General features: G+C 33.9%; 1 protein-coding gene across 1 annotated transcript in view; it reads right to left on the bottom strand.

Annotated features, from left to right (window-relative positions):
* LOC108907137 (neurotrimin-like) overlaps positions 1-12,343 on the bottom strand; it is a 161,744-nt gene that overhangs the window by 35,424 nt on the left and 113,977 nt on the right. Inside the window, exon 3 of the mRNA XM_018710680.1 lies at positions 2,344-2,508. Coding sequence (XP_018566196.1) covers positions 2,344-2,508 — 165 coding nt within the window. The remainder of the gene's footprint in view (positions 1-2,343; positions 2,509-12,343) is intronic.

Genomic DNA, 12,343 nt, shown 5'->3' on the forward strand with positions numbered 1-12,343 from the left:
AGCGAAGTGTCGAATTCAGGAGAGATCTACGAAATAAATCAGTTCTTCCTTGGGTTTCACATTGAGCAGTCTACTTAGTTTTAGAGTCTTGGGTTAATTTAATGATGGATAGTCATTCCAAATTTTGCTATGGAGCGCGCATTGATTGAGAAAAGATACTGTAATTGAAACAATCTGGAAATCCACAACAAAACAGTTACCAGAAATGTTTTACGAAAAATATAGAATTAAACTGAATTTGCTCTAGATGCCATGCGAAGAAAATTACATGAAGATTAAATGAGTGAGTATAAAAGAATGATTCAAATTTGGGATGAAGCCCAAATGGTTTGCAGCGCATTTTTTTTTTCATATTGAACATGAATTGGCATAGAAAGGAGGGGAAGGATTTGCTACTCGCATTAAATTTTTCAAATAAACTAATAATCTGGTAGACCTAACAGGTATCATTGAATATAACTTAATCTTCTCTAAAGCCACAGAAGGTGGTTTCAAACAATTGACAATCTGTACAAGAAATTGATAAAAAAAGGATGTCACATTAAAACCGACATATTGTTTTTAACTAAAAATCCAAACAGATTGGAAAAAAATTCGATGGAATGATTCACCGTTTGGAAAGAATATTATATCTTTGTGGCTGAAATCTGCAGCTTCTGAGCACTAAAAAAAATATCAACGAATCATTCTGCAAGAGCAGCTGCTGTCTCAAATTTGGCCAAGTTAGTAGGAGCTAATATCACAGCCACACACAAAAAAGTGTGTCAGAATTGAGCTATCACATCACAGGAATTTCCTAACCTCAAAAAATAAGGTAAAAAATACAAAAATTAACGAAAAAGGGCTAAAGAAAATACAACAAATTTTTTTCTATATTCAAATGTTCATTTATATGGTTAAGACCCCGCCGAACGGGAATCCGCGGTAAGAATTGATGGTTCTTTTTCTGACCTCAAAAAAATGGGTCAGGTATCACAAATTTTCAAAAAATATCATATTCGCGCCAAATTTGGTATACGGAGGTTTTCGGGATCGCTGGTCACGGATCTGATGTCAATTCTGTAAAATTCAAGATGGGGGATCCAAGATGGCTGACCAAATTTTCAAAAATTAACACATTCACGTCAAATTTGGTCTACGGGAGTTTTCATGGTCGCTGATCATGGACTCGAGGTTAATTCTGCAAAATTCGAGATGGCGGATCCAAGATGGCCGACCAAATTTTGGTATACGGGGTTTTCGTGGTCGCTGATTACGAATTCAAGGTCAGAATTGCGAAATTCATTTTATAATATTTTTGTTTACTTTATAATCTGAGTACCTACCCAATAATGTTTTAACCTTCTTTTTTCGGTTACATCTTGTTCTTTTTTCTATAAAAGATCTATTTACGAGTTTTCTGCCTAATCTTAGGTAATAAAGTACATAGGTAATTGTTTAAATTTTTAAAATGAATTTTGTAAATCTGATTTCGGATTCGTGATCAGTGACCCCGAAAACACCCGTATACCAAATTTGGCGTGAATGTGTTATTTTTTGAAAATTTGGTCGGCCATCTTGGATCCGCAATCTTGAATTTTACAAAATTGACCTTGGATCCGTGATCAGCGACCCCAAATTGGCGCGAATCTGTTATGTTATGAAAATTCGTGATATCTGACCTTAATTGATCAGTTTTTCTTGAGGTTAGACAAAAAACCATTAATTCTCACCGCGGATTCACGTTCGTTTTTGTATTTTTCTAGCACTTTTTCGTGAATTTTTGCTATTTTTGATCTGTTTTTTGAGGTTAGGAAATTCCTGTGATGTCATAGCTCAATTCTGACACCGGATTCGTGATCGGGAGGCAAAAATAGTACGGATAACATATGTCGCATGAAGAGTAGAGATAACTTTTTCTTGTGTGTGGCTGTGTATTCAACCAAATAAAAAGTACCAATTATTCAATGGAAAGTTGTTACAATTAGTTATTTTTTTAATTAATAGATTTCTAGGACCAGCGTTTGAAGAAAATCTGGATACAATACTTTATAGAATTTGAACATATCACATTGACTGTCAATGTGAGATGCTGGTTATGCGCACACGAAGGCGCAGTTTCCTTACACATCCTCAGCTGACTTTAATGATAAAAAAGCAGTTACCTAGAAGCGGCATATCTGTTACCTCAGGGTGCAAAGCTAGTGCTTGCCTTCACATACAGCATAAGCTTGTCACAAACTCTCTTTGGCGTCATACACAATAGATTACAAGACCTGAGTGCTGTGTTACGTTTCACAATAGCAACCATTAAATATATTTGAATTAAAACAGGAATCGACTATTATCTAATGGAATACTTACTTGACATTCGTAAGTTCCATTGTCTCTTTTCTGGACGTACTTGATCTGCAGCGTCCAGTCGTCAGAGCCCTCTGCGTGTAGAATCTGGAACCGTTCGTCGTTCGTGTACGTGAAGACCCCTGAGGATAGGATGTGCCAGTCACGTCTCCTGACCCAGGATACTTGCTGGAAAAGAAATAAAAGGTAAGTGACAAATATATGGATGGCGTTACTGTGAATGGTCTAAAACCACTGGCTGTTTCGGATTCTTCCGAAGAAAAGGGTAGCTTTTGAAATATCAACAAATTTAAATAGATGACGTGGCAACCAGCCCAGACATTTTTTACCATCTAGAATGTTATACAGTTAACATTGTATACGTTTTCTATATTTTATGGAGCTGAGCACTACTATACTCCCTTCGCTACTGTAGTTCACCTAACAATCGGAATTTTTTATCCTACCCTCTAGAGACGAGGAAAATTATGATGGTAAAAATTCATCGGCGACTCACTAATGGAGACAAAGGCAGATTCCTTCGGCTGTAAAAGCAATCAACGCGCTATCCACTGAAGACATGAATATTCATGGACCATTCCTATCCCAACTATACTCCGCGTACCTGTCGGCGAAATTAAAAAATAATTTCCGCCGGAAAATTCACGTACTAAACGCCGATTCGAATTAAAATTAAAATTTCAAATTAGCCAGTCCGTAGTCGTTCCCGTTGTGCCAGAAATACGAGGGATGTCATCAGACGGGAGTTATTAGAAAAGAGCGGCTGCAGAAGCTAATAGTACTCTATTTTTCAGCTCTCCCTGCTTTGTAATGCACCTAGTCTACCTGTTGAGAATCTTACAAAAATGCTCTTTGGTTTGGATTTTAACTAACTTTATACTTCTTCGTCTAATTAGATTTGTTCTTTTACAGATAGAGAGAGTGTAAAAAAGACTGCTAGTTGATATTTTTTTAGGTCTCTTGCATGTTGAATTGTTTTACGAATAAACTGAATCTTTGTGTAGGGCTCTTACATTCACTCAGGATATATGATCTTCCCAGTTGCAACCCCAACAAATTTGATTATCTAACAATTTGATGTTGTAAACGACAGAATTCTGTTAAAGCCCTGCGATCTATCTGATTGTGAGTCTGATGTGTCATACTCACCACTCAATTTGTTTTCTTTCGTGAGATAACATCAAATATTTCCTTCGCTTGAGTCTGCTCTGGTGTGGAATCCCTATTTCACTATGTCCTTTATAAGCACATTTCTACGAAGTCTAATCCTAGAAAAAGTGTTTCAGATTCCCGTTTTCCAACATCAGCTTCTTAATATCACCTTTAATGTCTTTAATGTCATGTTGGAGCATTTCAGTTCAATTAGTAACTGAAAACAATCCCAAACAAATTTACAGCATACTTTGAACTTAACGCCTTTATTGTATCCCAAGAATGCTATAGAGAAGGTTCCCAGGCTATGGTTTCTTTGTTAACAGCACGACTTCACCTTCTGTTCTAATTTAGAACTATCCGTAAATCAGACCAAGCTCTATTTTTTTCAGTGCAATGTATATCGACTCTCATTCTTTTCTATTCTCTAGTCGAGTCTTGAAAGGTTCATGGAAGTTGATCTCATTCAATACCCTGGAGTGCCCCTATGAGGGGACATTGTTATTTCTGATGTTGTAAGCTGCCATTCTTATTTCCAAGACTTCCAAAGCAGTTCTTAGATTACACCACAACTCCTGTTACAGTTGAATCTGAAATTGATTTTCACAATGGTCTGTTTCACTCTAAGCAGTACACCACAGCACCATGAGAAGGGCTAGGTCTTACTACCGAGGTCCACATCCAAGCACCTTCTATTTCAGTTCTCAGAATTTACTTATTAAGTACCGACTCGCACATAGTGGCTTTTCTGACGAACTTACCAATCTAGTATCAACCGTAGATACTTGATCTCATTGAAAAAGTTGACGGATTTCCCACGTATTGTAAGAAATTCTCATTAGAACTAGATTTCTTCTACTGGCGAACTTTCAATCCATTTTCAGCTGTAAATGAAATTAGGGTGGAAGCACTTCATCTCACATCTCGTTACAGTGTCGAGAAAATCAAGATCCATGTATCTGTTGGGAAATTTACGCTGATCATCTTTTTGAATGTCAGTGACCCTATCTTTAAGAAACTATAGGTGCTGCTGCCGATACATTAGATATGCTGGACATTCTGAAAACTGGGGAATTGCTATATCCATCGTACTGTCTAAATTTGGGGCCAGACTTTCATTTGTTTGGACCTTCCAAGGACCATTTGGTTTTGGAAGGACATTCACATTTAGACCAAGTGTGTTATGCTTATACAATGAAGTCTAAAGCCTAATTCAGATGTACAATCAATGTTTACATACAAAAGGTTTGATTAAACGTCCCATCCAAAAAGAAAATCATAAGAACATAAACAAAACCAAACGCTAATTAAAATAGTTTTTTTTCTTGATATCTTGATGAAAATTCAGCAACGCTTTTTTGTTTGCTTCTTAACAGTTTAAGCATAGAAGAAGTCTATCCAAAATAGAAAATATTACTAATTATTTATTGGGTTTCAATATACCAATAATATATTACAAAGTGAAGAAGCTGTAGGAATTTTTGCAGGCTACATGTTTTGAATTAGGAAAAATGAAAGACAACATACATCCTGAAGATCTTATGAGCGTTATAAATGTTGATGCAGATTTTTTTTTCGAAACATTAATTGAACACCTTAGTTTATTTATGCCCATACAAAATAAAAAATTTAAAATTGCAATATTCTGAATTTGCTCGTGTTTGTGAACAAAGAGGTAAACACTAGTTTTTGCGAGCAAATGTTTGTATTTAAGACTTATTTTCCATCTTCGATGGAAAACAAAAAAACATTCTTTTGTACAAATGTTTTTACACAAATGTTTGCAAACAGTTTTTGTACATGCGTTTGCATGTTTACGTTAAAAAATATGTAGGTTTGGACTAGGCTTAAACTGAGAAATGGGTATAAAGAATTTGTATACATACTTGTAAATATATTACCAAACAATTCCTGTTACTTAATGACCTCCCCTCGTATTACGCCATTCCTCGTGGCCGGGTTGAATTCCCACCCTCTTTCTCCCCCCTATTTACCGTTTTGTTTCATTATTCAAATTCCGCGATTATAACGTTAGGGGTGATTTATACCTTTTAATAAAAGAAAAAGAATGGCGACACTGCGTCTTGAATATTGAATCTATATTTTATTGTAATTCGATGGCGGCGTGACAGCAGGGTGGGGGACAATAATGAGTCGATTTCCGAAAGAGACCCTGCTGCATGCGAAATCGCCTCGACTTCCTACTGGTGACGAATAAAAAGCTAATATATACCGGGACAAGGCCAGCTTTTTGTAGTGTGCAGGTGTTCATTGATAAAATTTTATCACATCCAATTTGTGCAGATATTCATTAACGTTTCGTTCTTGATCGGGTGTACCATCAGAGAAAACAATTAAAATACAAACTGGAAGAAGAGCAAAAGCGATAAAAACTGATTTTTGCCGCCTCTCAAATTTTTCGTTTCGTCAAAATAGAGGGAAAAAAATACTGATCAAATTTAAACTAAGTAATTAAATAAAATAGCAAATATAGGGAGCTGAATTGGACCAAGTTTGAGGTATGTATATTTCCTTTTTTGTCGATCTGATGCTTAATTTAATTTTTAAGATCAGTAAAATTTATCTTGTTATTTCTCATTACTTAAAATCTACCACCAGCTGTTGTTACATCTGTTGTTACAGCTGCTGTTGTTACATTTGCTGTTACAAGTAATCTTAAAATATAAAAATTAAATACACACTTGTTAGCCACTTAACCCTATACAGGCTGTTAATAAACTTATGTCAAATATTCTTGCCACGTGTCGTTATGTCAAAATGAGGTAAATACATGGATTTGTGTTGAGTATAATTTTAATTGACCCAGGTCTGAATTATCGGTCCAGAGGCTTCTGTATATTTCAGAAATTTATTGATGGCAATATTTTTATGAAAAATCTTATATTATAGTAATCAGAAGCATTTTGCAAATTTATATACTGAGTGTTTCATAAGAATGACACAGGCAGACTAGAATTTTTTTCTCATTTCCCTACGTACTTTCCTACATTATTTATTGAAAAGAAGATGAAGATGACTTCATGATGATTTGATGACGACGATAATATTGATAATTATGAAGTTACGATGTTGATGACTTTCATATACATAGTGTTTATAAACTAAACTACAGGGTGTTTCAAAAACTGTTATATCTACTAACCGGAGAAGAGCATCGCGTACGGCGCGGCCGAGGGCCGAAGGCCCGAGAGAAAGGTCAAACTCCACGTCAGTGTAATTTTAAAATCTGACACCTCAACATTGCAAGGAGCCACCTTTTGAGAACTGCTGAGTTTCATAGAATATGTTCGATGTACAAACCATTTACTTGCATACAAGCTTCAGCGCGACGTATCCAATTCGCTCGTATGCGTTGCAACATTGCCACGTCCTCTTGAATCGTATTACAAGCTTGGGCAATACGATGTCGCAGTTGGTCGATGTTACGAATTTCCGTAGAATACACAACATTTTCACATATCCCCACAAAAAGAAGTCTAAAGGGGTGAGGTCCGGGGACCGGGAAGGTGATCTAACTAGGCTACCGCGGCCTATCCAGCAATCGGGAAAAGTAATGTTTTTCTTTCTTTTTCTCCTCTTTAAATTTTTGACATAAGTTCATTATCACCCTGTAGCATCGTCTGGATATGTATATTTTAATAAGTTTAATGAATCTGAAAAAGTTCAAAACAAAACCAGATACTTTTTGGTGCAAAGACCTCCAAGTCTGGCGTATCTCTACCGTAATTTTATGTAAAAGTAATTTCGTTTAGCGCAACGAATCTCTAATTGGAGTTAATTAAACTAGAAAGGATATTACACGAATTGGACACCGGCAGAAACGTAATGTCTATGTGTATGTATGTACGCGCTTATGTATATTAATTTTTAATAGCTGTTGCATGTAGGTACATGAACAGAACTGCTGGTTTACGCTGTGTAGCAGTGGCGCACGCAAATTTTGTTGTTAGCTACTGGGTAGTTCGCTAGAGGCTGAAGTACTGGAGAGAACACTGTTAGGGATCGATTGCACTTTATTGTTATAATTTTACTTAAATCTCTACTAGATAGTCAGAGGATACAGTTTTAATTTGCTGTTGAAGGTAGCAAGATACAATTCTTTCTTTTTTGACTATATGTCGGTGAAAATATTTATTTATTATTAACAAATAAAACTTTTGAAATAATTTTTTATTAAGTAGAGAACCAATTTGTTGTAAAAATAATAAGAATTATAATCATTATTATGTTAAAAACGACGAAAATCTAAAAAATATTTAAGTTTGACCGGTTATAACTCAGTCAATATTAGTCCAAAAATTTTTGAAGACTCACCATTTTGAAGGGAATCTCATCTAGTTACAGCAATTTTCTTTGTTTACTTCTACAAAAAAAAATTAGAGTAAAAAAAAGTAAAAAAAATAAAAAAATCTTATTTGTTGCTTTTTTTATTGTTTGTAAACGATTTTTTTGCATAAAATGTTTCTTTTAAACTTTTTAAATAGGCCACGTCGATGGAGAATTTAATTCTCTACAAAATTTTTCCTACGAACTATACCGAAATTTTACTTCGTTTTCGTGCTATATTTAAAAAGCTGCAAAAGTTCATTTTCACCCCTATATTCAATTTCAACCCTCTAATTTAATAGCACCCCGCGGTTTTTTAATTTTTAATGACCCTTCGAACAAGTCATGTGATGAAAATCCTTGAACATCTTATTTCCTTTTCCTTTTTTGCAAAAAATGAGAATTAAAACGTAAACGAAAATCGAAAAATTGGCTAATTGTAAGCTTGAGCGGCCATATATCAGTCAATTCTCATCCAAAAATACTTATAACCTCTCATTTTGAAGGAAATTTTATCTACTTTTTGTTATACCCATCTTTACACAAAAAACTAGAGGCAAAAAAGTAAAAAAAATAAAAGAATCGAATTTTTTGCTTTTTTTCAAATTGTTTGCATACAATTTTCCTTTTAAATTTTTTAAATAAGCCATTTCTATGAGAAATTCAATTTTCTAAATATTTTTTCCTATGAACTATAACGAAATTTCGCTTCGTTTTCGAGCTACAATTAAAAAACTGAAAGGGGTGCATTTTCAGCCCTATTTCCAATTTCCACCCTCTAATGTAATAGCACTCCGCGGTTTTTTCATCCAAAATGACCATTTGAACGATTCATGTAATAAAATATCTTGAACGTCCTAGTTCCTTTTAAAATCCTATAATCAATAGCCTAATAATAGGGAAGTATAGTATACCCACACAACTGTACATGAATTTAAATTCTCCTTGGCAAAATATGGAAATTTTTTGGAAAAGGGTCTTCTCCGATTTCGTTAGCGTTCAAATATCTTGTCAAGCATGATGAGCTGAGTTTTTTTTAACATATAGGTATTGGAGGGTTCGTCCTGTCGTAAATTTCCAGATATAAAAAAAACTGTGCGTGTATATTTCCTTATATTTTTATCCCAATTTAGCCATTGAAGCGGCACTATACTATATTTATTTATTTTGGTTCATAAACTTAAATACTGAGTTTTCTTTTTCAATTTACATACTTCAGACATTATACGCATAAAGTTCGTACACTTGTAAATCTCTATACAAACTTCAAATTGTATGTACCAATAATATACTAGGTACTTAAAAATTCTTACAGAAAATGTATTCTTTGCTCATTTTTCAGAAAGGGCAAAACATATTAAACTCAGTCGTTGGTCGAATGTTTCTGATATATGAAAAAGACAATAGGCGCAAAATGTTAAGTAGCTTAGGACTTAGGATCTAAACGATGAAAATATATATTTTTTTAAATTGTAGGTAATTGTGCTGGCTAATCTACCGTAAAGGAATATTTTATAAATATACATAAATATACGTCCAAAAATTAAAAAAAAAACGGTGACGTATAAAACTAGGATGATGTATAAAACCTTACCAAAACGGCAAAAATGAAAATACTTGAATTTTGCAAATTGCTTTTGGTTTCTGCATATTTACACTATATGTGCACCAAATTTCAAGTATCAGCAAAGCTTCGAACAAATTTGGCAAAGTTTCGAGTTTCAGATGCCGATGAATGTATAACACCTTATAGAACAAAAAGATTTGCTCTCCTGATTTTCGGCTTTAGCATCAATATTGTATATATATTGAACTATAGTTTTCGAAAGTTTTATCACTTTTCGTTTATAATTGACATTTTATACCGTTTTTTTCAATCTCACAGCTTTGTTATTGCAAATTTCGTAATCGGACCACCGCCATTTTGTAGTTATTTTTATTACGAACAAAATCATGTCCTAAGCATTTTTTCGTACAAAGTCATCCCGCCGAGTTATTTAAAGAAAACTACTAAAAAAAAATTTTTCACTATTGATTTGTTAATAACTAATTTTCCTGATAAAATACTTTGTCAGAAAATTAGCCTGTTATTGTGCTCATCATTTAAAGTAGGCCTGTGTAATTATTTCCGGGTTATCAAGGTTTGACACAGGACTCTACCAACTGGACTATTTGTAGACTCAGAATTATTGGAATTTAATAAAAAAATATTATTATCAATTATTTAATAATTAGTTCTATCCGAATTTGGTAAAAATGCAAGGAAGTAATTGTGTTCCTGTGGTTGTTTTTGAAGAAGCTCAAGAAGCAATTTTTCATTTATTGCCAGCGAAATCCAGGGAACATTACGAAAAAGTGTTCGCCAAATATGGAGGCCAATAATGGAGGGCAAAAGGGAGAGTAATGACAATAAATGAAGAAGTCATGCTAACGTATTTTTTAAATTTGAAGGAAAAATATACAATTTCATCTATGTGGTCGAAGTATTCGGTGTTGAATTACTACTATAAAGGTCTACAAAAATATAGATATTGGAAAATATAATAAGCTTACTGAGTGAAGAGTGAATCCAGAGGATAAAAGCAAAAAAAGCTGCAGTATTGGAAATACCACATATTGTACTAATAATGGACGTTGGCAGTTTCCTACTTGTTTCAATACCTGACACCAAGACAGGCAGTCAAGAAAATTTACAGTTATAGATGAAAGATTTTGCGTGAATGCTGAATATTCATTCATATGTATGTATATGTATATATTCATATATTTCTCTGCGCTCAATTCGCCTAACACAAGACAGATTCTTTTTAAGATACATCAATCAAAAATGTACTACTCATTGTGTTAGAATCAACACATTGGCAAAGGTATCCTCAATATTTACTTAATTCCTGAATATAGCAAATGCAGAAGCATATACTGACCATTGGATGGATGGAAGAGCTCCTCTGTAGCAGAAACTTACGTTGAGGGGTCTATTTCTAACAAACTTGATATTGCAAGGAAAATCCAAGGAAAATATAGATGTTCCTTGCAAGAAGAGACATCCGTAACTTGTGCAAATTCTCCACAAACTTCAGCATATGTTATGCGGTCTGAAAATGATAGCAACAGTGCTACAAGGGTTGTTATTAACGGAAAGGAAGTTAAATGTGATAAAACAAAAAAATATTTGTCTATTACTATAAATGTAAATATTACTGGATAAAGTATGACTTTAGACGGTTCATATGTATGAATAGAAGCCCGATTATAAGGTGATTGTGGATAAAAGCTTTTATTGCACATGACTTTACAAAAACCAATTTTGTAAATTTGTAAATTTGTAAATTATACAGGGTGTCCCCAGTTCGGGTTGCCTATACCTGAAATGGATACAAAATTTCAATTGTCAAAAAAAAATCATTCTTCCTAAAAATTTTTGCTTGTCCAGAAGCCCTTGGCAAGATAATCATTTGTTCAATTTAATGTACAGGGTATTCAAAAATTTGGAAAAAGTAAAAACAGTGAAGAGTAAAGTACCTTAAATCTTAACGCTACGTGAAAAAGTAATGTGGAAAATTTGCTTGGAATTAAATTTTATGTTTAAATATGAAAGCATGGCCTTCTAGTTAATACTCGACATTCTGGGATATTTTAGGACTCTGCTTATTTGTTAATACTTTCGGAGAAGCCATTCTATTTAAAAAATATTGCTTTATTGAAAAACAGATATACATGTTTTCATATTAATAATTTATTTTTTATACAGGGGGATCAAGAACCTCAAAAACATTAATCCAACATTTATTTTGAGAACACAGCAGAATCAGTATGTACGCGCCATTACAAAAATATTCTACATGAAGTCCGCCAAGTTCAACACACCTCTCCAATCTTTTTTTCTAAATGCAGCGTAGGTCGAATATATCATTTCTTTATTTACTTGGGCAACAGGTTCAATTATCCTGCTTTTCAAGAAATCAACATTGTGTTGCTCTGGTTTTCTGTACACTCTTTCTTTCAAGAAGCCCCAAACAAAGTAATCAAGCGGCGACAAGTCAGGAGACCTTGCTGGCCAACAAATAGGACCATATCTTACTATCGACTTCTCTCGAAATTTTCAGTTAAGCCAGTTGCGGACTAGAATTGTTGAGTGAGCGGGACATTCGTCTTATTGGAAATACGCTTTTGTCTATATTCCAAATGTTCTTCTTCTAATTCTGGCCAGAAAAACGTTTTCCGAAAGTATTAAAAAATAGAATATCTAGAATATCCCAAAATGTCGAGTATTAAGTAGAAGGCCATGCTTTCATATTTAAACATAAAATTTAATTCCAAACAACTTTTCCCCATTACTTTTCACGTAGCGTTAAGATTTAAGGTACTTTACTCTTTACTGTTTTCACCTTCTCCAATTTTTTGAATACCCTGTACATTAAATTGAACAAATAATTATCTTGGCAAGGGCTTCTAGACATGCAAAAATTTTTATGAAGAATGATTTTTTTTTGACAATTGAAAT

The sequence above is a fragment of the Anoplophora glabripennis genome, unplaced genomic scaffold, assembly GCF_000390285.2.
Source record: "Anoplophora glabripennis isolate ALB-LARVAE unplaced genomic scaffold, Agla_2.0 scaffold310, whole genome shotgun sequence".
NCBI lineage: Eukaryota > Metazoa > Arthropoda > Insecta > Coleoptera > Cerambycidae > Anoplophora > Anoplophora glabripennis.